Genomic DNA, 24,659 nt, shown 5'->3' with positions numbered 1-24,659 from the left:
TGTCTCTGGCTGTCATGGATTAAAGGTGTGCGCCACCACTGCTGAGTTTATGTGCTGTGCTTTTTAAAAGCTATCTGAATCAGGAGCACCAGTGTTGGAGGGGACGTAAGAATGGATTGATGTTTATCTCTGTTTAGTAATAAAATAATTAACACTGGGATCTGTTTTAAGGCATTGTTTGTTCTGATGATTAATTTGCTTCATTGATTCAATTAGATCAATTAATAAGTTGTTTTGCTTCCTGTAAAAGGAAGTAGGAATAAAAAACCCTAGGAATGGATTCTTGATTATCTTCATAAGCAAGAAATGTGAATTCTGTGTAATCCTAATGAGATCCAATAGTTAACAAACATGAAAACAGGATCTGTTTCTCTGTGGTCCTGCTGCTCTTCCTGATCAGCCCATAGAGGAGCATCTCTTTAGATAGGCTGCCTGATCATAGGACTTAGATATGATAACTGGAAAGACTGGAAAGGCTGACATTTAAAAAAGAAGTTGTTTTCGCTGTGTGTGTCTGGCTGGCTGGCTGGCTGCCTGCCACAGGTGCGGGTGCCTCTGGAGGCCAGGAGAGGGAGGAGTCAGATGCCCTGGAGCAGGAGTTACAGGCACCTGTGATCTGAAATGGGTGCTGAGAGCTGAACTGGGGTCCTCTGGTAGAGAAGAAAGTGCTCTTAGCCATGGAGCGCTCCAGACCCAGGGCTAACTTTTAAAATCAATATGATTGCTAATCACACACTCTCTCTCTTCCTTTTTTTCCTTCCTTCTTTTTTGTTTGTTTGCTTTTTTGAGACAAGGTTTCTTTTTGTAGCCCTGGCTGACTTGGAACTTTCAGAGCTAGGAGTTGGGGCTCCTGGGTGCCATCCCAGGGTGGGCTGTTTATTTCTATGTTCCACCCAGTTCTGCAAACATTTTGAGCACACTGTGAAACTGTCTGCGAGGGCCATCTGGGACACAGTTGTTAGTCTATAGAGGCATCCAGCTAGCTCTCAAACAAGTATACTGCCACTGGTATTCAGTCGCTGTGGCAAGAGACGGAAGACTTCAGACTGGGAGAGTCAGACAGTGGCAGGAGTGCACATTTGTGGGGGTGTTTCTGAGCTGGGTCTTGGTAGATGAGTGGGGTGCGGAAGGAACTAAAGAGTAGGACCATTCCAGGTAGACTGTGGAAAGCCCGGTGCCGAGATTAGCATGTGGAAGATGGGAGGGTGAGGAGAGTTAGGCTGCAGGCTGCCTCAGAAAGCCCTAGGAGCTAAGTCAGAGAGCTTGAGTTGTGTTGAGGTACAGATGGAGGACTTTTTACCTAAACTGCAGCATTCTGAAGGGCTTCGGGACAGGATGGGTAGAGGAGCTGCTTGCTGTCTTTAAGGGAAGTCCTAGCTGCCACCACTCTTGCTCTTGTTACTTTGCCCTGGTTTTCCTTGTGCTGAACAGAGGAAGGATAGCACTCCCCACCCCAGCCCCTTGCACATACTCTGAGCACGCCGAAGGTAAGCAGGCCAGTCCTCGCTGTATAAACTGCCTTGACCCACCCTCGTTTAACTGGCAGGCTCACTGATTGCCTGGCTGATTCACCTGATTAACTTTGATTTTTAGAATTATTTCATATCTAGGGTTAGAGAGAGCAATTGCTGTTCAATATCATCCAAGGCCAGTTCCCAACATCCACTTTGGAAGTTCACAACCTCCTGTAACTCCACCTACAGGGGAATCTAAAACCTCTGGCGCTTTACCAATGTATGTGTACACACAATTAAAAACAGTAAAAATAAGCCAGGTGTGCGCCTTTAATCCCAGCACTTGGGAAAGAGAGGCAGGCAGATCTCTGTGAATTCAAGGCCAGTCTGGTCTACACAGCAAGTTCCAGGGCAGTCAGGGTACATAGAGAGACCCTGTATCAAAGTGGGGGTGGGGGAGCTGTGTGTGGTGGCGCATGCCTAATCCCTGCCCTTGGAAGGTAGAGGCAGATGGATTTCTTAGTTCAAGGTTAGCCTTGTCTCCAGAGTGAATTCCAGGACAGCCAGGGCTACACAGAGAAACCCTGTCTCAAAAACAAACAAACAAAAGGGGGGCATTTGCTGGAGAGATGGCTCAGCAGTTAAGAGCACTGGCTGCTCTTTAGAGGACTTGGTTTCAATTCCCAGTGCCCATATGGCAGCTAACAACCATCTGTAATTCCAGTTCCAGGGAATATGACACTCTCCCACAGATGTATGCGTGCAGGCAAAACACAAATGCACATTAAATAAATAAATCATTAAAAATGCTTTTTAAAATTATACATTTTATTTTGCATATGTGTTTTTGCCTGTCTGTTTATATGTAACTGTGTGCACTGTGTGTATACCTGGTGCTCATAGAGGCCAGAAAAGAGTGTTGGATCTCTTGGAATTGGTGTTACAGGTAGTTGTGAGTTGCTTTGTGGGTACTTGGAGTTGAATCTGAGTCCTCTGCCGGAACAGCAAGTGCTCTTAACCATTAAGTCATCTTTCTAGCCCTTTAAAAATTATTTAATCTTCCTTGTATGCTTTTTTTTATCCAAGACAGAGGCAATTAGTTCTCTTGGATGACAATGACCTCTGTTTCTACAACCATACATTTCCAATTAAGCCAGACTTTTATCTCACTAACAAAATATCTGGGTACCTAGCCACCTAGCTTTCCTGCCTGAGTGATCCCTGCATCGCCCACAGAGGTCAGAGCACTCAGGTTCTGGTTGTAATACTGTGTATTTTAGGGCAAGCACCTTCTCACCTTTAGGTCTTTGCTTTCTCAGCAGTAAAAGGAAGATAGACAACGTGGGTACCGAGACGCCTTCATGCGCTGCCGTTCTCAGAGTCAACAAGTGCCACATTACTGGGGCCTCCAGAGAGCCGCGTGTGGCTCCAAGCAGTTTGGCTGTGTAAAAAGATGAAGTATGTCAGCCTTCATTCTGTTGGCTGACAGCTTGGTCAGCATAACCCTGCTCGTTATAAAGTCTCGGGCAGCCACAGGCTGTTTTGTAGAAGGTGCTGAGGTTTTTCGGTTTTGATTCCCTAGTTGAGAGGCTGGGGCTGGCTAATGCCTTTCAGCTGCTCCCTGAGCCTGAATCTGGCAACAGCACAGATTCAGGAGGGCGTTTCTCCTGACTCCCAAGCTTTCTTGGGATCCATAACAGGCTAGCCATTTGGTGAATCAAACACAGATTTCTTTTTGTTCGAGCAGCCTCAGGTTTTACTGAATAAAAAACTTAACAGTGACCAATTAAACCCTAGGGATACATCCCTTGGCAGGATTTTACTTTCTGGTGACCTACCTGTGAAGTCTTCAGGCATAGAGGACTTGTCTCCAATGTAAGGATAATGGAGAAAGGGACCAGTTGTTAAGAGTTGCCCTACCTTGAGTGTTTTTAATTAAATATACTCTACTGTCGGGTGGTGATTGAGACCCACCCTATCTCTTCTGGGATGCTGGGGGTGTCAGGAAAAGCAACAGACTTCTCCAAAGGCCTCAAGTGTTCAGTGTAAGCCTCTTAATATGGAAAACATTTACCGTCTGCTTCTAAATTAGGACCTTTAAAACCTCAAGTCCCAGCAGTGCCCTCCTAGTGGCTCTTTTTTATTGACTTGCACAGTACATTGTTGTCTCCTAAGAAACTTTGGGAAGCCAGAGAACTCAGGGGCTCATTTTTGTCACACATAGGAAGTGTCCCAGGCCCAAAGAGGCTAGGTGACTTGTTAACAGTGACCCAACTCACTGCAGACAAAAAAGTAATGGAGTCCATCCGTGGTGCTTGTTCCAATGAGTTCTCCTGTCGTGATGCTTTTTGACAGACAGACTAGCACCGTGGCTCAGTGTTGCCAGTCCTGCCAGGATGGTTTCGAAAATACCGTTGCCATGTAGAAAGCCAGCATGGAAGAGATGGAATGTACAGTTGCTATTCTGGGGTTTGTTTTCTTTGGAGTTCTAAGTGGCTGTAGGTGGTTTGGCTGGCTGGCACAGCCTGGGTGGAGATGACAAACCTCAGGGTTGCTGCTGCTGCATTTCTGCTGGTGACAAGACTAAGAAGACATTGGCTTTCACTCTGAGCAGTTCCTCCTGTAAGGATCACACTAATTCCCCCTTCCAACCCACGTAAGATTTGGGAGGATTTAGAGAGCTCAGGAAAAGTTGGCATAGCAGTGTATAGGGGCTCTTTAATTTTTAAAAACAATTTGCTTATTTTTATTTCATGTACATTGGTATTTTGCCTGCATGGATGTCTATATGAGGGTCCCAGGTCCTCTTCCCCTGGAACTGGAGTTACAGACAGTTGTGAGCTGCCATGTGGGTGCTGGGAATTGAACCCAGGTCCTCTGGAAGATCAGCCAGTGCTCTTAACAGCTGAGCCATCTCTCCAGCCCTGACTCTGTGTGTGTGTGTGTGTGTGTGTGTTACTTGAAATGTATGTAAAACAGATGAGTCTGAAGAGTATAGCTTAATTAGTCTTTACCAATATATAATTGTGTAAACTCCCTTCTCTCTTTAAGCTGTCTAAAGTGTGTGACACACACATACACACACACACACACACACACACACACACACGCACACAGTGTGCCAAGTGCGTGTAGTGCCTGTGGAGGCCAAAAAGGGCTTTGGATTCACAGGAGGAGTCAGTGCTCATAATGGCTGAGCCATTTCTCCATCTTCCCGGCTGGTTCTTTGTACTCTCATGCTCTATGGAGAGGTGCAGGTTTTGCCTCAGAGCTGTGCCTTCCTCCCTGGGAGGTAGACGGTCATAGAAACAAGCAGTCCCTCTTCCTCTTTGGCCCCAGACTCCCAAAAGCTGACTTCTCTGAGTCTGCAGAGTGTACGACTACACATCTGAGATTGGTTTTGGCTTGAATACCTCTGCTTTCTTCCGTTGGATAGTTTAAAACATGAGACTTTCTTTTTCTTAAGTGAAAACAGACCCAAGAGCAAGTTTTCCGATCCATCTTGAAGTACAGTGGAAGTTTTAACTGCTGGAAGGTGTGTGGAAGGGCATGTCCAAATTAGGTTCCTAGTGACCCACTTTTATGAAGGTTCCTAAGGTGGAGTCGGTGTGGAGAGGCAACACCCTGGGATGTCCCAGCACCCTGGGATGTCTGAATGCTGCAGCCTTATCATGCACACGTGTAGACGGTAGATAGGGAAGAAGACAGGCCATGACTCAGTCTGGCTGAATATTGCTCAGATAGATTCTAACGAGTCCCTGTCTCTTAGAAATAAAAACAACCAGGGGTTATCTGAGTTTATCCCCATTTTGCAGATAAGAGAATGAACACTTATAGCCAGAACCGGATGTTGAGTCATGAGTGGAAGAGGGTGGTAGCGAGAAGGGGGGTGGATGGTATGGCAGGAGTACCCCTCTACTTCCAGAGTTTGGAGCTAGGAATAGCCAAGGGCTTAGGAGGTAGGGCAGGCAAGGAAGGTACTAACTGTAAGTTATCTGAGGGGCAGGCCCAGGGAGCCATGGATTTACCATGCCATATTAAAGATTGTGAGTGACTGGAGGATTTTCATGGCTCACCTTCTAGTGTTAGCTCTGACTGCCTTAGCAGAATACTGTATACCAGCTAGCTTAGCAGAAAAGTGGCTTTCCCACAGTTCTGAGATTAGAAGTCCAGGATGATGGCTCTGGGCAATGGTCTTCTTCTTGGCTGTTAATGGCCTCTCTGTCCTCACATGGCCTTTCCTTGGCCATTGCCCATACCTGGTGTGTGTGTGGTGGGGCGGGGCGAGGGAGAGCTGGAGTGGCATGGGGAGGGGAAGTCTTGACAGCTAGCCAATTCTCCAGCCTCCTTAATTACCTCTTAAAGGCCCCATCTCCAAATACTGGCACATCAGAGGTTAGGGCTTCAGCCTATGAGTGGGGAGACACATCAGCCCATAGCACTCGTTTTTTACTTCTGATCGGCTACTTTGATCTTGGGAGGTGGAGTGTTTTTCTCTTGCAGGCAGCCTGCTTTCTTTTTTTTTTCTTTTTCTTTTTTGGTGTGCACGTGCGTGTATGTGGAGTTCATGTTTTCATCGTGGCCATGTGGAAATCTGTGGTTGACACTGACAGTCTCCTGGATCACTTCCCAGCTTATATTTTGAGGCAGCATGTCTTCGCTGAAGCTGGAAACACCATTTGGCTAATCCTGGCTGGTCAGTTTGCTGTGGGATTTCCTTTTCCACTTCCCTCCGGGACCACGAGTGTGCTAGCACCCTCTCCTGCCTTTTTACAGGAGTGCAGATCTCACTCCTGTCTTCGTGTGTGTCAGGTGCTTCACCCTCTGCAATCACCCAATACCTCGCTCTCCTTTTAAATATCTCTAGTCTGTCCTTTAAATCTTTTGTTTTTGTTTTGTTCTTTGTTTGTTTGAGGCAGAGTTTCTCTGTAACAGTCCTGGCTGTTCTGGAGCTCACAGAGATCCGCTTGCCTCTGCCTCCCTGAGATTAAAGTGCTGGGATTAAAGGCGTGTGCCACCACTGCCTAGCCTTTAATCTTTTTTTTTTTTTGTTTTGTTTTATTTATTTATTAAGTATACAGTGTTCTGTCTGTATGCATGCCTACAGGCCAGAAGAGGGCACCAGATCTTATTGCTGGGAATTGAACTTAGGACCTTTGGAAGAGCAAGCAGTGCTCTTAACCACTGAGCCATCTCTCCAGCCCCTAATCTTTTACAATTATATTTATTTTATGTATGTGTGTACATATGTACACAGGCACATGCCATAGTAGTACAATGTAAAGGTCAGAGGACGGCTTAGGAGTCAGTTCTGTCTTCTTTTGTGGAGGTCCTGTAGATGGAACTCAGGTCATTAGTCTTCATTTACTGAGCTGTCTCATCTCCTCCCTCTTGCTTTTGAGACAATGTTTAACAGCTCAGGCTGACTTGAACTCACTATATAACTGGGGATGTCCTTGAACTTGTGATTGTCCCATCTCCGTACCTTCTCAGATTATACCCATATTGCTGGGATTACAGATGTGCGTTACAACACCTAATGTATGGGATTCAGAAGCTAGAACCCAGTACACCATGTGTGTTAAATGAGCATTCTGTCATCTAAACTATATCCTCACACTCTTTTCTTGTCTTACCTAGCTCAGGCTGACCTAGAACCCCTGGTGACCCGCCCATCTTTGCCTCCTCCTGCTGCTAAGATTGTTCTCAGTCAGGAACCCTTCCTGACCGCTTTCTGCTCTGCGTTCTTACTATGCTTCCAGTCTTTGACCAAGCACTGCTTTGTCTTGCTGAAGGGAGCAGAGATTATTTTCATCCAGTATTTCAATTTCTCATAATTCCGTGCAGTTTGGAGTTTGTCCTCCAGTTTTGTTACTCTCATGTGCATGGCGTGTCTTGTCTGCTGTGAAGGGAAGATGGGCGATAGGCTCATGACCAGCCTGTTGTTGGGTTCGGTGCTGGAGGTTGACCTCAGGGCTTTGCAGATGCTGGCCAGGTGCTTTCCAGCCTCAGCCTTGGAATGTAGCTAACAATGAATGTGAACTTCTCATCCTCTTGCCTCTAGACTAGGTTTATAAGCATGTGCCACCATGACTGAGTTTTGCAGTGCTGGGAATGGAACCCAGGGCTTTGCAAATGCTGGGCAAATACTCTGTCACCTGAGCTGCATCACCAGTGTCCTGTTCTGTGTTTTAATTGTGGTAAAATGTATATAACACAAAAATTACCGTTTTAATGATTAGTAAATGTACAGCCTTGTGATATTAAGTACACTTACACTGTTAAACTACTCTGTGTTTACTCCTTTCAATTTTTTTTATGTGCACTGGCATTTTGCCTGCATGTATATTTGTGTGAGGGTGTCAGATCCTCTAGAACTGAAGTTACAGACAGCTGTGAACTGTCTTGTGGGTTCTGGGGATTGAACCTGGATCCTCTGGAAGAGCAGCCAGTGCTATTATCTCTCCAGCCCCTGTGTTTACTCTTAGTAAACCTGTTCTTATATTTGGTTCCTTCCTGCCATTAAGATGAGCTGTTTATCAAAACGGACCAGATAGTGAAGGGCTCTGGAGTCAGAGGAACTGAGCTGGAATTGGGCTTCATAACTTGCTGCATGCAATTGTTTTGATTTTCTTTTGAGACGGGGGCTGAGTACATCAGGCAGACTTGGAACTCCCTGAGGGTGGCCTTGATCAGGAGAGTCTCTTGCTTCATCTCCTGAGAGCTGGGATTGGGAGCAGAGCAGCAGGCCTGCTGTGCTTTAGTTAGAGGTGCTGGCATTAGTTATGCTGCAGCAAAGGGCTTTATTGGCTCACAGGCCTGTGGGAAAGGGCAGGGTGGGTTCTGCCAGTCACCTCCATTCTCTTGGCCCCCTCCTCCAAGCGTAGTCATGGCAGCCAGCCAGTATGGTTTATAGTTTTCTTCCTGGAAGAGAAATTTCTCCTACCTCCTTTTCTCTCCCATCGGAGTTAGAAAACTCACTCAAGAGGATTTTGATTGGCTCCTGGGGTCATGTGTTCCCGAGAAGCCAATCACTACAAACCAGAGCATGTCAAGTCTGGATAACAAGCCTGCCTCACCCTTTGATAGGGAAGCAGTCAGTTTGCCAAGGCTTGGGCAGAAAGCGACCGTCCTCAGGAAAACAGTTGTCCTTCTCATCTCTTCAGGTGTTCTTTCCCAGCTCGAGCAGGGCTTGCAGGGGAGGCAGCAGACCCTGGCTTCTGCTCCCAAGGCCCACTTGTTCTTTCGCTACCTATCAGGATCTGCTAAGCACCCTACCCAGGGCTTGAACTTCCTGTGCAAGAATGTTTGTCTCCAATCTCTTGCTGTGTCCCAGAGATCCTGAGAAATTGGGATGCATTCTAGTTAAGCTGCATGCAGAGCAAAGGCAGACATGCATCAGGGTTCCAGGACTCTGAGGCTCTCTGCCCTGTTTTTGTATGGGCCGAGCAAAGGCTGCCTTTTCCCAAAAGAGCCTTTTTTTGCCGTTTCCCTGCTCCCGTTTGGACAGGGGAATGATACAGCTTTGCAGCCCTCTACCTGTGGCCGACTGACTCGGGAAGGCCGGTCTGCTTTGGTCTCTTGCTCCACTTCTGACAGTTGCACACACTGGGAGCGTTTTCTGCTGACATTCCTCTTTCCTCACTTCCACATAAATGTCCCCAGCCCCCAGCTCTCTGTTGTCACCTCAGTTGCCAGGGCACTCGTGCTTGCTCAGGCAGAAGGGGGCTTTTGTTGGCATGGATTCAATTGGAAGCAGAAGAAGAAAAGCCAGTTGGAAAAGAAACTGCATCCCAGCCTGGGAACGGAAATCAAGCGCAGGCAGTTTCTTTCTGTCTCAGCCTAGGCTGGTCACCCAGGCTAAGGGCGTCTAGCCCAGGGCCTGACTGGTAGGGGCGGAGAGCATCATGCTTTCTTCTCTGGTCAGTACCGGCCACACAGCCCAGCACAGAGCAGAGTTGCAACCCTCAGCGCACTACCATTCCCTCTGGAAGACATTGGCTGTCACTTTTTTGCTTGTATTTTTTTCTGTTTAGAAAGTTGTATAAATGGTAACAACTTGGGAAGTACCTTGCATGTCTACCCACTCTTTGTTTCCCCCGAGATTCCTAGGTATAGACCTAGAGGAGGGCTCTGAGATACTGACAAGCCTGTGCATTGTGATATACGTACCCAGAAATGGTAACTGTTAGGAATGGTTACCTTTGGATCCTGTGCTCTTAGTTTTGTTTATTTGTTTATGTGTTGTAGTCCTAGTGGTCAGAGGGCAGGATGATCACAAATCCCAGCCCAGCCTGGCCTTCATAGTAAGGCTATGTTCAAACAGATCTAAACTAAACAAAAAATTACCTCAACTCCCTGGGTCACATCTTCATTAAATGGATTTAGAAAATATGAATTTAAATGCTAGGTGTTGTTTTGATATTTAGAAGCCCACAGTCCTACAGAAAGATCTGAGGATGCTTTTCCCCTCAAGACCTATCTTGTCTTCTCTGAGTCACTGGTCTGAGAAATGTTAGTCATCTACTCCCCTGGCTCCCCATCTAGCCCCCAGGTTCCCTCCCCTTTCCTCCCTGCTGTGTGTTCAGATGGGGGGGGAATACAGGCCCATGGAGTCATCCTCCGTGTGTGTCTCAGGTTCAAGCAATCCCTTTTCTCCAGTCCCTCCCCATTGAGTCCCCGCTCCCCTCTCTCCCACAGCAGTGGTCCCTCTGCCCTGTAATCTGTTTCCATTGCTGTCCTGTTTTGAATCTTTCGGCAGCTTCCCATTAACCCTGGATAAAGTCCCCCAGCAGCTCCTTGACAGACTTGCTCTGTAGACCAGGCTGGCCTCAGACTCACAGAGATCTGTCTGCCTCTGCCTCCTCAGTACTGGGATTAAAGGTGTGCACCACCACCGCCCAATTTTAATTTAATTTTTTTTAAAAATTGCATTCTAGCTGAGCCGTGGTAGCTTACACCTTTAATTACAGTATTTGGGAGGCAGAGGCAGGTGGATCTCTGTGAGTTTGAGGCCAGCCTGGTTTACAGAGCTAGTTCCAGGACAGGCACCAAAGCTACCTTGACTCGAAACCACCTCCCCCCACCCCCCCAAAAATGCATTCTCTTTATCTATTGTGTGGGGGGGGTCAGAGGACAACTTGTGGCTCAATTCCTTCTTTTCCCAGTGTGGGTCCCGGGGTGTTGAGCTGGCAGTAGACACCACTACACACTACCATATCTCTCCCATGTACATTTGTGGGGGTATGTGTTGCTTTTTTGAGATAGGTCTCTCATACAGCCCTGGCTGTCAGAGAACTCATTATGTAGACCAGGCTGGCCAAGAACTTAGTGAGATCTATCTGCCTTTCTCTGCCTCCTGAGTGCTGGGATTACGTGCTCCCTATGTATGCTTTAAACTCTATTATTTTGTTGTTGTTCATCAAGATTTAAATAACTAAAGGCCATACATGATTACCTATGCATTTGTCCTTTGTGATGCTTTTCGTTGTATACCTGTTTTCATGTGCTGACTCAGAGGGTATGTGTAACGAGGAATTTTTTTTTTTTAAGTTTTTCTGTTTCTGATGAACTCTTTATTTTACTCTTGTTTTTGAGAAATTTTGCTGTGGGACTTTTTCCTCTCTCTTTCTTTCTTTCTTCCTTCCTTCCTTCCTTCCTTCCTTCCTTCCTTCCTTCCTTCTTTCCTTCCTTCCTTCCTTCCTTCCTTCCTTCCTTTCTTTCATTTTAAGAGTTTGGCCTGAGATAGAAACCCTCCTACCTTAGCTTCCTAAGGCCTGGGTTACAATCATGCCCCACAATGCACAGCTGGTTCTGGTACTTCAGTTTTTTTGATTAAAATTATTATGAGTGTGTGTGCGTGCAATTGTACACGTGTGTACTGTATGATTGTGAGTGCTGGTGCCCACGTGGTACAGTGCACATGTGGAGATGAGAGGATGTTTTCCAGGAGTTGTTCTCTTCTCTCCATTGTAGGTTCCCGGTTACTTTAAAGACACTGCCCCAGTGAACTGTGGGTAGAGCCCAGTGGTAGAGCTCCAGCGCTACAATAACTGAAATCGTTGTCCCACTGGCATCTTCTCAGGGCAGGGCATCTTGTAGCCCAAGCTGGTCTTGAACTCCCATACATAGTTGAGGATTATCTTGAATTTCTTTCTTTAAAAAAAATTTATTACAAGCCAGGCGGTGGCAGCACACGCCTTTAATCCCAGCACTCAGGAGGCAGTGGCAGGTGGATCTCTGTGAGTTTGAGGTCAGCCTGGTCTATAGAGTGAGTTCCAGGACAGGCTCCAAAGCTACAGAGAAACCCTGTCTCAACAAAACAAAACAAAATAATTAAACTTTTCTTCCTTTTCTTTATTTTTTTTTTTTTTGTGTGCAGATATTCCATGAAAATCAGAGAACAACTTGTAGAAGAAGACTCTCTGTGTACTCCATCAAACTCAGGTTACCAGGCTTGGTGGCAAGTTCCCGCATCCCACTGAGCCATCTCTCAGCCCTGACCTTGAATGTCTGGTCCTTTTGCCTCCATGTCCTGAATGCTGGGATCACAGGCGTGTGCCACTGTACATAGTTTATGTCTAATGGTTGGACCCAGGCATTGGCCAAGGTTTCTGTTCTGCCCTGTCCCACTGCCGTTCAGTCCCAAAGAAACACACAGAGATCTACATTAGTTAGCCCCTGTGTGGTAACTGAGTCAGGGTCTCACTCTGTAGCTGAGGCTGGCCTCAGCCTCCAGTGCTGAGGTTATAGAGTGGGCAGCTCGTTAGTATTGTTCTCTGTGAGGAATCTCTGGTTAATGTTTTCCTTCTAGCCGCTTTGAGGGTTTTCTTTTTATCTCTCTTCTGAGAACTTTCGTTGTATTCTGAGATAGAGGTTTGTGTCTGTGCCTATCTGTCTTAGGGGTTCATTGTACTTAGTTCATTATTTTTTGAAAAGTTTTTTTACCTAATGCCAGGTTTGTTTCTTTTGGTTTATTGTGCTGTTGTTATTCATATTTGCCAGTCTCTCCCCTGCAGGATGAATCCTCAGTCCTCTCTAATTTAAATCTCTAGTAGCTCAGTTTGGTTAAAAATACCTCCTGTCACCATAATATTTTGGATATAGAGCATAGTTAAACCTGTTTCTTTTGTTGTTGTTTTTGTTTGTTTGTTTGTTTTTTGGTTGTTGAGACAGGGTCTTGCTGTTTAACCATGGTTGCAGGCCTGGTTCTTGTGATATAGCCCAATCTGCTTAAACTTGAAACAATTTTCCTGTCCCAGTTTGTAAGTTCTAATTGTCTTAGTATCCTGGCTGGGGCTGTGGGATATTATTACTCAGTTGTCAAAGTAAGTTTGAGACTAGCCTGGTCTACAAAGCTAGTTCCAGGACAGCCAGGGCTACACATAGAAACCCAGTCTCAAAAAAAAAAAAAAAACCCGAAAATTCCCACAGTGGGTGTATGTATGGCTGGACTTGGAGTTCAAGGTAATCAGTCATTGGCACTGGTGATGATATTTTCCTATGAAAATAGACTTGGGAAGTTTTGAGGTGCCACATTCCAGTGACAGACATTTTCTGAGCATTTATTGTGTCAGACTCTGCTTGGCCTGTCACATGCATGCCTCATTCTGATTGCTGTTGTCACAGTGAGAATTAGTGAGACTAGGAAATTGGCTCAGGGTGATAACGGTAGAGCTCGACTTAGTAGCTAGCCCCTAGACTTCCTAAACCGCTGTTAATAACGTGTAGCCCAGCAGATCTAAGTTTGCCGGACCATGCAGGTGTCTCTCCCAGTTGTGCCTAGAACACGCTATGTGCTGTCTCTGTGCCTCTGGGTGGCTCAGCATTCTGCGAGGTTGTTATTGTGGGCATATTTCTTTCATCTTTGTGTTACAAGATAAGAGGCTTCTTTTTCTCTAGAATCTTCCTCTTCAGAGAGTACTGTACGGCCTGTGTACTCCCTGTGTGTCTGCTGATGAAGTCAGCAGGGTTTCGGACTCCCATTTCCTGGTCATACACAAGTACTCATTTTACCATTGCTAAATGGAGTGCATTGGCTCCAGGCCACAGAGAGCAAATTAGGGAGCAGGGAGATACATCACGAGAATGAGGCTGCTTGGAAAAATGTGTCTGTGCTTCTGGCCTGAATTCCCCAGCTGTGTGGGAATAAATACAGTGATGTTGGGGTCTCATTCCAAGGCTGTTGCAGAATGAGGCTGGCTGGTCTACAGGTGATCCTAAAACAAAGCAACCTGTCTGGACTTTAAAGGTGCGTTTTTGCGTCTGAGAACTTAAAAAAAAAAGTTATCACATTTATTTTAGATTGTGTGTGTGTGTGTGTGTGTGTGTGTGTGTGTGTGTGTGTGTGTGTAAGAAACGATATCTTTCCTTTTACCCTGTGGATCCTGGGGGTCTAACTTAGAAGAACATCATGCTTGCTGGCAAGTGCCCTTGCCTGCTGATCCGCCTCACTGGTCCTGGTTTCTGAGGAATTTTGTGTTTACTCTAAAGCCCAAGCTGGTCCTGCTGTCTTCAGACAGGGCAGGAAAATGAAACTCCACCCTGCCCCAGCCTTCTGGTTCTGTAGGCAGGATCACAGCACCTACTCAGAGAAAATACCCTTGATGTGGCGTTCTCCCTCTCCCTCTCCCTCTCCCTCTCCCTCTCCCTCTCCCTCTCCCTCTCCCTCTCCCTCTCCCTCTCCCTCTCCCTCTCTCTCCTTTTTTCCCTTCTGTTTTGTTTTCTTAGGACGGGGCCTCATTCTGTTGCCCTGGAATTACAAATGTGACCCACCTCTTTTTCTTCTGAGGACTTAGGAGTCATTTTTCAGTTCTCCTATGGATCAGCACAAATCTCAAACAAGATTTGCAAAGGGCAGAGTTTAGGAAAGAAATGGCAGGGGCTGGAGCGATGGTGTTGCTCTTGCAGAGGACCTAGAGCTCAGTTCCAGAACTTAGATTGGGTGGCTCAGACCACCTTCACCCTGGCTCCCAGGGATCCAGCACCCTCTTCTGGCTGTTAGCACCTACTGTGCTCCTGTCGTGCCTTCCCAAGCACGAGGGTTCTTCATATCTCATGAATGCTGGAGGCATATGTTGTCTTTTGGGGGGGAAATATCCTCTGGAGTGTGCTGGTGTTTGCTGTGTGGTTTATGCTGACTGTCCTCACTTGTGGTGCTTTCAGTGGTGTGGTGTAGCTTTTGGAAGGACTGCAGACGCTGCCATCCACTTATGGGAGAGCTGCTTCCTGAGACCTCCTCTTCCATGTGGAGGCTCTCTGTGCTCAGGGAGTGTGCAGTCATGCTTTCTTCAAGTCCGCTGAGATGCTTTGGGCTGTTTCCACCTATACTGAATGTGGGGCACACACAGCACTTAGACCTCCCTTCTTCCAGGAGAATCTAGTTGACCTTGGCCTGAAAAGGAAGCCCTCCCTAGTTGTCCTGAACTGACACTGTTGTCACTGAGAGGCCATGCAGAAGGGGTTTCCAGTCCTGGGTGAACGTCTTCCCTACTAGCTGCTCTGCTTCTTGGGGTGTCTCCTGCATGCTGCCTTTTAAATAGCTGTTAGGAGGTCTAATGAAGCAAATGTCTGGAGACCAATGTTTATTTCAACATGGTTGCAGTTGCTTTTGCTTCAGCTTTCAGAGCCAATAAAGCTGGTTATTAGATTCTGTAATTGCTGCTGTAATTACTCTCTTGGAACTGGCAAAGGCGTAATTAAATATGGAGATTTCACAGACTTTTTCTCATCTAAAAACAACCTCTTAAACTTCAGTTAGCAGGGTTAAATTTCTGCTGTGAAAGCCAGTGTGTTTACAAACGACACGGAGTTCTGTGACTGAAGCTGGGTTTCTTTGGATTCTTCCTCTTTGAAGAACAGCTAGCTGTTCGTAGCCTCAAAGCTGTTTCTTTAATATAACCGTCCTGAATTTGGGACGGTTGGCAAGTCCTTACAGGCCAGTTTGCATTTATTTATGTAAATACTGGGTTTGGGCTCTGTGGCTTTGGCCACTTAGGAAAACAAGTCTGGTGGGATTTGTGGTTAGAGCTGGGTGTGGTGGCTCATACCTATAATCCTAGCACCTGGGTGGCTGAGGCAGGGTGATTGTTCAGAGTTCAGGGCCAGCCTGGCTTATATAGTGATTTCCAAGCCAGCCTGAGCTATGATGTAAGAAAGGCCTTGCCTCAAACTCCCCACCCCCAGTGGACATCCAGGTGGGAAGAAGGGAGTTTTACTTGGACAGTGTTCAGAAAGGAGTGTATCACTTGGCCCGAGGGAGCACTGCTTCCCCTAAGTTATCCTCCACCACAGCCCCCCCCCCCCCCCCCCCCCCCCCGTTTGTAAGTGTAGGAAGTGAAGGGCTGTGATACTTGTGTTCACCTTCCTGGGGGCCAGGTGCTGACCAAACAGCACTTTCAGGGTTACTGTTCTTGTGAAGCAGATTTTAGGGGTTTCTCAGAGTGTACTGCTTCTTTTTGTTTGTTGTTTTTTGATTTTTGTTGTTGTTGTTTGTTTTTTGTTTTGAGACAAGGTTTCTCTGTGTAGTTTTCGAGCCTGTCCTGGAACTTGTTCTATAGACCAGGCTGGCTTCAAACACACAGGTCTGCCTGCCTCTGCCCCCCAAATGCTGGGATTAAAGGTGTGTGCCATCCTCTCCCCACACTCCAGCTGTACCCTTTCTTTTTAGAGATGTCAGGTAGTTGAATAATACAGGTTACAGGACTGAAGAGATTGCTCATTGGTTAGGAGCACTGACTGCTCTTTCAGAGGACCTGGGTTCAATTCCCAGCACCCACATGGCAGCTCACAACTGCCTATAACTCCAGTTCCAGGGAATCTGACACCAATGGCAAAACACCAATGTACATAAAATAAAAATAAATTAAAAAATAAAAATATGATATGAAGTAGGAGGAAAAAAAAATCGTAGTCCCTGTCAGGCACAAGCCTGGGAAATCCACTGCTTTCTGGGATGAACTTTATAAGCCAGCAGCAGGAGAATGACTGTGGAGACGAGGGTATATTCTGGGGACCTTCTCCTAGCTTCTGCATGCTTACCTTACAGTGAGGGGCTTGCAAAAGATGCTATTGTTTGAACCAAGAAAAAGGCAAGGAGAGCTGTACCTTATCTGAAGACTCCTACATAGAATATATGCTCCTTCAGTTACACGGATAAGCTCATTGTAAATGAACAGTGTAATTAAATAAGAAATGCGTCTATACCTTACATATCTGCCTTAAGTTGCTAGGAAGGGAACATTTGTGTATGAAGACACATGGAGTCAGAGAATGAACTTGGCATGTATTAACTGTCTGCAGACCTGTCCGATGTGTTAGGTGTTGGTCTGCACGATGGATAGTAGTTGGCTTTTCATTTACTGGAGCTTGATTCCTTGCTTCCCTGGTGTACTGGCATTTACTTCCAAGGCATTTATTCTTGGAGGCTTTTATTTTTGTTTATGTACATATACACACACACACTCACACACACACACACATACTTTAACATATATATTGTGTGCATGTATGTGTGTTTGTATGTATGTAAAACAAAATATGTAATTCATTTTTTTTCTCTTGTTTTTTGAGACAGGGTCACTCCGTATAGCCCTGGCTGACCTTGAACTTGGATCTGTCTGCCTCTGAAAGGCATGCACTATCATCACCCAGCATATTTATATATTATTTTGGAATTTATTTGGTTGATTGGTTTTGAGACAGGACCTCATAGTGTCGCTCTAGTTGGTTTGGAACAGGCTGGCCTTGAACTTGTCGAGATCCGCCTGCCTCTGCCTCCCAAGTGCAAGGGGTTAAAGTAGTGGGCCACCATGCCTGGGATTTGAGGGATTTCAGAAGTAGAGGTTGATATCAGGGAATTTAGGATTTGGCATACAAGGGGTTACTGCTAACCAGAACAATTCATTAGAGAAAACAATAACGTGGTTCTAATATGTCAGTAGGGGATAATAACTTTAGTTTTAGCCAGGTGGTGATTGTGACCTGCGGCTTGTGTGGATGGCACACCTCCTGGATGAGGGAGCATGCGTGCACTTCCCTGACCAGCCCAGCCCAGGCCAGTCCAGCTGCTCTTCTACCTTTCTGAGACTGTAAGGGGAAGGAGCCTGCATTTGAGCAGGGAGATGTAGTTTGGTCCTAGCTTTGAAATGCTGGCCTTGATTGGACCTCAGACAAAATGATCTCTCTCCACACAGGCTAAAAGCTAACAGAGCAAATGCCATTGATTTGACCACATGGTTAAACTCCAAATTTGTTCATGGCAGGAGCCCCGTCTTCAGTTGTGTTTATGTGTTTTCTGTTACAGAGAATGCTGTTCTAGCCATCACTAGGCATGGGGCTTTCTTTCCCGTTTTGTTGAGTTAATTTCCAGGCAGAAATCCCTGGCTCAGAGCCAGAAGCATCTTTGTGCTCTGCTCCATTCCCACTGTGTTTCAGAGCATCACAGTTTGAGAGCTGTTGGCTTTTTGTGACATCGCGTTTTAACCAAACTGGTCTAGTACTTGTTACAGTCATTTATTATTTTTGTCATTTAGTTGGTGTGAAATGGTACCGTAATGGTGCTTTATAATATTAGAGCCAGCAGGGTTTTTTCGGTGTGCTATCTGCTTTACTAATGTGCTAGGCTGCTCTGTTTGTTAGCCCATTTGCTCCTCGCAGTGAACCTAGCAGGGAAGCTGAGCCACTCACCTGTGTCTGCGAGCCTGTGTCTGTGTGTGACCCCAGAATGCATCCTTGCTTTGGGAGCCTGTCCATACTTTGATTTTCGCAGCAGATGTGGTTGCCAGACTGTGTTCGCGTGCTTCTTCCCTGTCTGCATCGTGAGGTGTGCAAACTTTAGTGTTTTCTTAGAAAACTGAACGTGCTCCCGGGAGAAGATGCTTTTAACCCTCTTACAGAGGAGGCAGCAGCTGGGGTGCATGCAGTGCATTTGGGAGAAGGGCTCAGTGTCCTCTCATCGTGCCATGCCAGACACGCTCAAGGCTTCTTTCTTCCCTCCAGCGGCCCTGCAGGCTCTGAAGCGCAAGAAGAGGTATGAGAAGCAGCTGGCGCAGATCGATGGCACTCTGTCCACTATCGAGTTCCAGCGGGAGGCCCTGGAGAACGCCAACACCAACACAGAGGTGCTCAAGAACATGGGCTATGCCGCCAAGGCCATGAAGACTGCCCACGACAACATGTGCGTGCCACTGCTGGGCGGGGACATCTGGAGGGAGGGTGCTGCTCAGGCTGTGACTTTATTGTGGTTGGCTCCCTCTTTGGATTCTGAGTGAATTTTGTCTTGATGCCTTTGTTTCTACAAGCGCTCAGGGATGGAAAGAGAAACTGTTTTATTGCTGTTGTTTTGCCTGGTTCTAGGTTGTTGTGACAGGCTTAGTTCCAAATTGGGACAATCCTTGGAGGTCTTCTCAGCTGCCCCTGTTTATCAGACTATCCAGGAGATGGACGCTGCCTGTGCCGAGTGGGCATGGGATTGGGCCCTAGCATATCTGCTTCCTCCCAGGGCTTTGAGGGACCTTTCTGCCTCTCCCTGCCCTCGGGCTATGGCTGCCCTCCTTCCTTCCCTGTGGATGGATGGTTCTGTGCCAGTGTCCTGAGAACCAGGTGCTCGGCCTGGCTGCAGATGTGAAAACCCTCTATTTATTTTAGTTCTTTGACCCTTCGGCTGGCACTGAGGGGTACTTGGAGCACTTGCTCCTTTGGCTGCTCAGCCATGTTCTAGCTTGGGTTTGCAGAATGCTTGCTGCCTATGGCCTGCGTTGTATAGCAGCCATGTCCTTCATTTGCATACTGTCTGGAGCTGTTCTGTTGAGTGTTTAATAATCTATAAACTACATTAAAATGTTTATTAGTGGCCTGGAGAAGTTTGCTGCTGTTTGCTCTAGAGACAAGAGGTATAGGGCATTGCCCTCACATACATGAGGTGTTCTGTTGAGGCAAAGGCCGTCTCCCTTTACATCTGTGCTCCTGGACATTTAGCACAGTGGGTAGATAGTAGGTAGTGTGTGTTCTGAAGTGCACAGACCATCCTGAACAACCGTGTGACATGCTGTGTATATAAAGCACACACATTTGCTTTCCTTTGGGCCCTCACAGATGTTTGAGTAGGGAAGGGCCAAACTACGTTTTGTGCTCTGTGATTTTTACCTCCTCCTGTTTTGATTTGCTCTGGGGCTTGAAGAAGAGTTAAAGTCCTGTGCTCTCAGATCTGTTTACATATCTGGGGTTGGGGTGGGGGGCGCTAAGCTTGCTTTCCTTCCATGCTGGACTAAGGGGTGTCGAGGACTTCATCTGCTTGATTCTGTGATTTCCTTTCACATTTATTCTGAGTGTGTGCCCACGCCTGTGTGGATGTGACCGTCAGAGATAACTTTTGGGGAGTCAGTTCTTTCCTTCCACCTTTTTGTGGGTTCTGGGGCAAGAACTCTGGTCCCCAGCCTTGCACAACACGCACATAACTGGCTGAGCTCTCGCCAGCTCATGATTCTCAGCTTTGCTGGGATGGAGGAAGATGATGAAGGCCATGAGGAGGGTCACTGGGTGCTGAGAAGCAGATGCTGTGCAGCAGGGCTTCTGTTGCAAGCTCAGACCAGTCTGTGCTAATGTGATAATCTGTCGTTTCATTTCAGGGACATTGATAAGGTGGATGAGTTGATGCAGGACATTGCTGACCAGCAGGAACTTGCAGAGGAGATTTCCACAGCTATTTCCAAACCTGTAGGCTTTGGAGAGGAGTTTGACGAGGTAAGTGGTTTTCTGAAGATCACATGAGTCTCTCAGGTGACAAACTTCAGGCTCAGATGTCAACATAGTATGTCAATGCCTGGTGTGTGCACCTCCTTAGAGTCTGGAGTCTGGGTTTTTTGTTTGTTTGGTTGGTTGGGGTTTTTTGTTGTTGTTGTTTTTAGAGACAGAATTTCTCAGTGTAACAGTCCTGGCTGTCCTGGAACTCGCTCTGTAGACCAGGCTGGCCTTGAACTCACAGAGATCCGTCTGCCTCTGCCTCCCAAGTGCTGGGATTAAAGGTATGTGCCCCCACCGCCTGGGTTTTTTTTTTTTTTTTGGGGTTTTTTTTTTTTAAATGCTTGGCATAGTGGCACGTGCCTTTAATCCCAACACTTAAAAGGCAGAAGCTAACCTGGTCTATGTAGAGAGTTCCAAGACATCCAGAGTGGCATTGAGACCCTGTCTCAAAAAAGAAGAAGAAAAAGAAAACATAATTTTGATTTTATGCTTACGGGTATTTTGCCTACATGTATATCTGTGCACCCCTTGCATGCCTTGTTCCCCTGGAGGCCAGAAGAGGCTATGTGCACTCACTTGGTAGGTAGCAACTGTCTATAACTCCAGTTCTAGGAGACCTGTGCACATGGTGCACAGACAGAAATGCAGGGAAAACACGCATACACTTAAAGTAAATCTCAAAAACAAAAGAAAACAAAAAAGGAATGGTGCTGGGTTGGTGGTGCAGACTTGTAACCTAGTAACTCAGGAGTTTGGGGCTCAAAACTTCAAAAGATAAAAGAGTCTGGTTATGTAGCTCGGTGGGAGAGCACTTGCCTAGCATGTGCATGGTCTTGGGTTCAGATCCCACTATTTCCCCCTGCAAAGGAAAGAAAGGATACAGTCCCTCCTCCCAAGAAGCCCACAGGCAGCTGGGCAATGGTGGCGCATGCCTTTAATCCCAGCACTTGGGAGGCAGAGGCAGGCGGATCTCTGGGAGTTCGAGGCTAGCCTGGTCTACAAGCGCTAGTTCCAGGACAGGCTCCAAAGCCACAGAGAAACCCTGTCTTGAAAAACAAAAGCAAAAAAAAAAAGAAGAGAGAGAAGCTCACAGGCTAAACTCCGGATGCATACCTGTACCAGTGGCCTCTTCAGAAGGTTCGCTGGGCATCAAGGGGAGGAATGTCTGCAGAGAGGGTCTCACCATGCTTCCTTTTGCAGGACGAACTCTTGAAGGAGTTGGAGATACTTGAACAGGAGGAGCTAGACAAGAATTTGCTGGATATCAGTGGTCCTGAAACAGTCCCGCTACCAAATGTCCCCTCTGTGGCCCTACCATCCAAACCCGGTGAGTATGCCCACAGTCAGGACACACTCGGCACCATGAGAAGGGGATGATCTCATGGTCAGTTGACTTCAGCTTGGGTTCAGAGCCAGAGAGGATGTGTTGTGCTGACCACGATGCCAGTGTCTTTTGTGGAACAGGAATTCCTAACCTCAGCACTGCTATGTGGCCAGACAGTTCCAGGCTAGCACCCCTGACTTCTCCACTGCACACAGTTATATGACTACAATGTCTCCAGACATTGCTAATGTCCCCTGTGGGGTTGGGAGTGGGAATTAAGAGCCTCTGTTCTGTTCTAGAGGGATTTTTCTTATCACCAAATAAGGGAAAGTTCTAGGCACTGTGCAGGGAGGGGCGTGAGAACTTAAGTCTGGCTCCGTCTAGGACCCTGTGCTATGTGCTCTCAGGAAGGAACCGGCTCTGGCTAGTTTAGAGACCTGCTTTGTAAACTATCATTTCCTTGCCTGCATTTTCCCCCTCTTACTCTCCTTAGTACTCCACACACTGCTCCTAGAAAGGCAAAACTGCCTGCCTGAAGTGGAGACAAGGGCCTGCCAGCAGGGTGTGAACAGGGTGTGGCTGTCTCCCTCTGCTCCTCCGCTAGTCAGCTCAGTGGCTATTAGGCAGCCTAGCAAAGCATGGCTCCAGCAACTCCAAATGGAGTCGGTTTGACCAGGAGTGCAATCTCTTGGGAGGGATCATCTTGCCCCTCTCCCTAACCCTGGGGAGCCTCATGTAACAGCCCCTCCTGGTGTGGCTGTCCCTGCCGAGGGCTGAGGGGAGTTGGGGCAGAAGGCGTGCCTGGTTTCCTGAATTTGGGTGCAGCTTGTGGGCACGAAGAGGAGTATGCTGTAGGCCTCAGCCAGCTGCAGGACAGAGCTGTGAGCCTACACAGTGGAGCACAGCCCCAGCTCCCAGCCAGCCTTCAAAAACCACCTTTTCTGTCTCCACACAGTCAAGAAGAAGGAGGAGGAAGACGACGACATGAAGGAATTGGAGAACTGGGCCGGATCCATGTAACTGGTTCAGCATAGGCTGGGCCCAGACAGACTGGTGGCCTGTGCGACGGGCAGGCGTGTGCGTGCGCAGGGCAGGCAGGACGCGGTGCAGGCAGCCTCCATCACTCGATCTCACCCAAAGCAGTAGGCCGCATCACTGCTCACTCTCGCATAGCATGGTCTGTGCCCAGGGGCGGGCGGGGGGAGGGGCGGGCGGGAGGGAGGTGCCTGCTGTTTATAATGTTGAATTTCTGTAAAATAAACTGTATTTGCAAATCCAACATTGAGCTTCTGGACTACGCTAACTCCACACTCCACTGCTGAATCCTCCATGGAAAGGGTCAGCCACTTGCAGTTGAAATGATCCGGAAATGTAGCCCGTGTCCTTTAAGTCAGCTGACTTGTCGCACATCTCTCTGTAAGACGCGTACGGTACTGGCAGAAAAGTCGTTTTTAAAGCCATAGATGGGCTTTCTCTTGTCCTTAGCTGTAATAGCACATCTGGTTTTGGTTTCCCCAAGAGCTGTGTTTCTGTGTATCACCCATGTACTGGCCCCCATGTTTACCACCCTGGTTCTTGTCACTCCTATCCCCTGGTCTTTTGGAGTTGTGACTCGGATCTGAAATGGATGTATTCTCTCTTGAGCAAATAAGATTGTCAGAATTAAATTCCAGCTATTCTGTTTTCTAACATAGCTCTAAGGTCTTCATTGCTGTTTGTGATAATTGATAGATAACTCATTGGAAACATGTGCATACATTTATATTCAGATGAAATTATGGTTTGCACTGTCTATTAAATATCTCGATTTAATTTTCACACTTGCTGTCGTGTCCAGTCAATCCCCCCCTCCCCGCGCCAGCCCTGGTCCCCGGGGTCACGGGAAGCATGAGGAGCTTGCAGAGAGAGAGCAGCTTTCTTCTTCCTAGAAACCTTGAGCTCTCGCAGCCACTAAGCTGTGCCCCTGCTTAGCCTGGAGACCTCTGAGTCCACTCTCAGTGAGTTGGTTCTTGTGCAGCTCCAGAATCTTCCCTTCTTGCCTGCCAGCACCTAGGGCAGTGCCTGTTGGAGCCTCTGCCTGGTGGAAACCATGGTGCCCAGCCAGGTGGTGCCTTCCCATAGTAGGGAAGTGTGTCTATCAGGTGGTGACTGAGGGTACAAGTACTCCTTCCACTCTGCCCGTTTCTTTATTCTTGTACCCTCTTTAGAGACCCTCTCCTCCGGTCAAGCAGATCTCCACAGTTGTCCCTCCTGCGTGTGCTCTAGGGTTGAAGTCACCTCCACTTCCCTAGCTTCTCAACTCCCTGAGATGAAAACCAATCCAAGTCCACAGTGGGATATTGTCATGCCCCCAGTGTGCGCAGAACAAGCTGCTTATGTCCCTGTCTTAAACACTAATCTATTTGCTGTGAAGAGACACATGGCGACTTTTAACCATTTGACTGGGGGCTTGCTTACAGTTTCATAGGGTGCGTCCACGACCATCATGGCGGGGAGCATGGCAGCAGGCAGGCACTGCTGGAGCGGTAGCTGAGAGCTTACATCTTATCCACATGTTGGAGGTAGAGAGAGACTGGGCCTGGTATGGGCTTTTAAAACCTCAGGACCCACCCCTAGTGGCTCACCTCCTCCAAGGCCACACTTCCTAAGCTTTCCCCAGACAGTTCCACCAACTAGGGGCCAAGCATTCAAACATATGAGCTAACGTGGGCTGTTCTCATCAAATCCCACAGTTCCCTAGATCTCATGTTCTCCTTTGCCCCCCTCCCATGGTTGCCACACTCAGAATTAGGACTTGATGACTGGGTTAAGAATTGGGAGGGATTGGGTTTGGCTAATGTCACAAGTTCTGTGCACTTTATGAAGATTTAGTGGTAGCACCCGCCAGGGTACCTCTGTTTGCCAACAGTAGTGTGGCTCCCAGGCATCCTTTCGTGTGGGAATGCCAGCGTGGCCTGTCTTGAGTCTTACCAACTGCCTTGGACTTCTCTCCCTAGGACTGAGTAGAGCTTCCAGATCCCCTCAGCTCTGACAGGCACAGAGACCAGTCCTGGGCAGTGTCTCAGCTCATTTCTACAAAACATGTATCTTGTGCCTAGATCTGTGGGGCACAGGGCTCGCCAATGCCCAGACACTTTTCT

At 47.3% G+C, this 24,659-nt stretch overlaps 1 protein-coding gene across 1 annotated transcript in view; it reads left to right on the top strand.

The window, feature by feature from the left end:
• Chmp4b (charged multivesicular body protein 4B) overlaps positions 1-23,337 on the top strand; it is a 36,030-nt gene extending 12,693 nt beyond the window's left edge. Inside the window, exons 2-5 of the mRNA XM_050151186.1 lie at positions 18,453-18,630; positions 20,081-20,195; positions 21,396-21,522; positions 22,475-23,337. Coding sequence (XP_050007143.1) covers positions 18,453-18,630; positions 20,081-20,195; positions 21,396-21,522; positions 22,475-22,539 — 485 coding nt within the window. The 3' untranslated portion in view covers positions 22,540-23,337. The remainder of the gene's footprint in view (positions 1-18,452; positions 18,631-20,080; positions 20,196-21,395; positions 21,523-22,474) is intronic.
• Positions 23,338-24,659: the final 1,322 nt, after the last annotated feature.

This window comes from Alexandromys fortis, unplaced genomic scaffold (genome assembly GCF_014885135.2).
Source record: "Alexandromys fortis isolate MF-2015 unplaced genomic scaffold, M_Fortis_MF-2015_v1.1 scaffold_27, whole genome shotgun sequence".
Classification (NCBI taxonomy): domain Eukaryota; kingdom Metazoa; phylum Chordata; class Mammalia; order Rodentia; family Cricetidae; genus Alexandromys; species Alexandromys fortis.
This window is presented reverse-complemented; position numbering and strand designations above follow the sequence as displayed.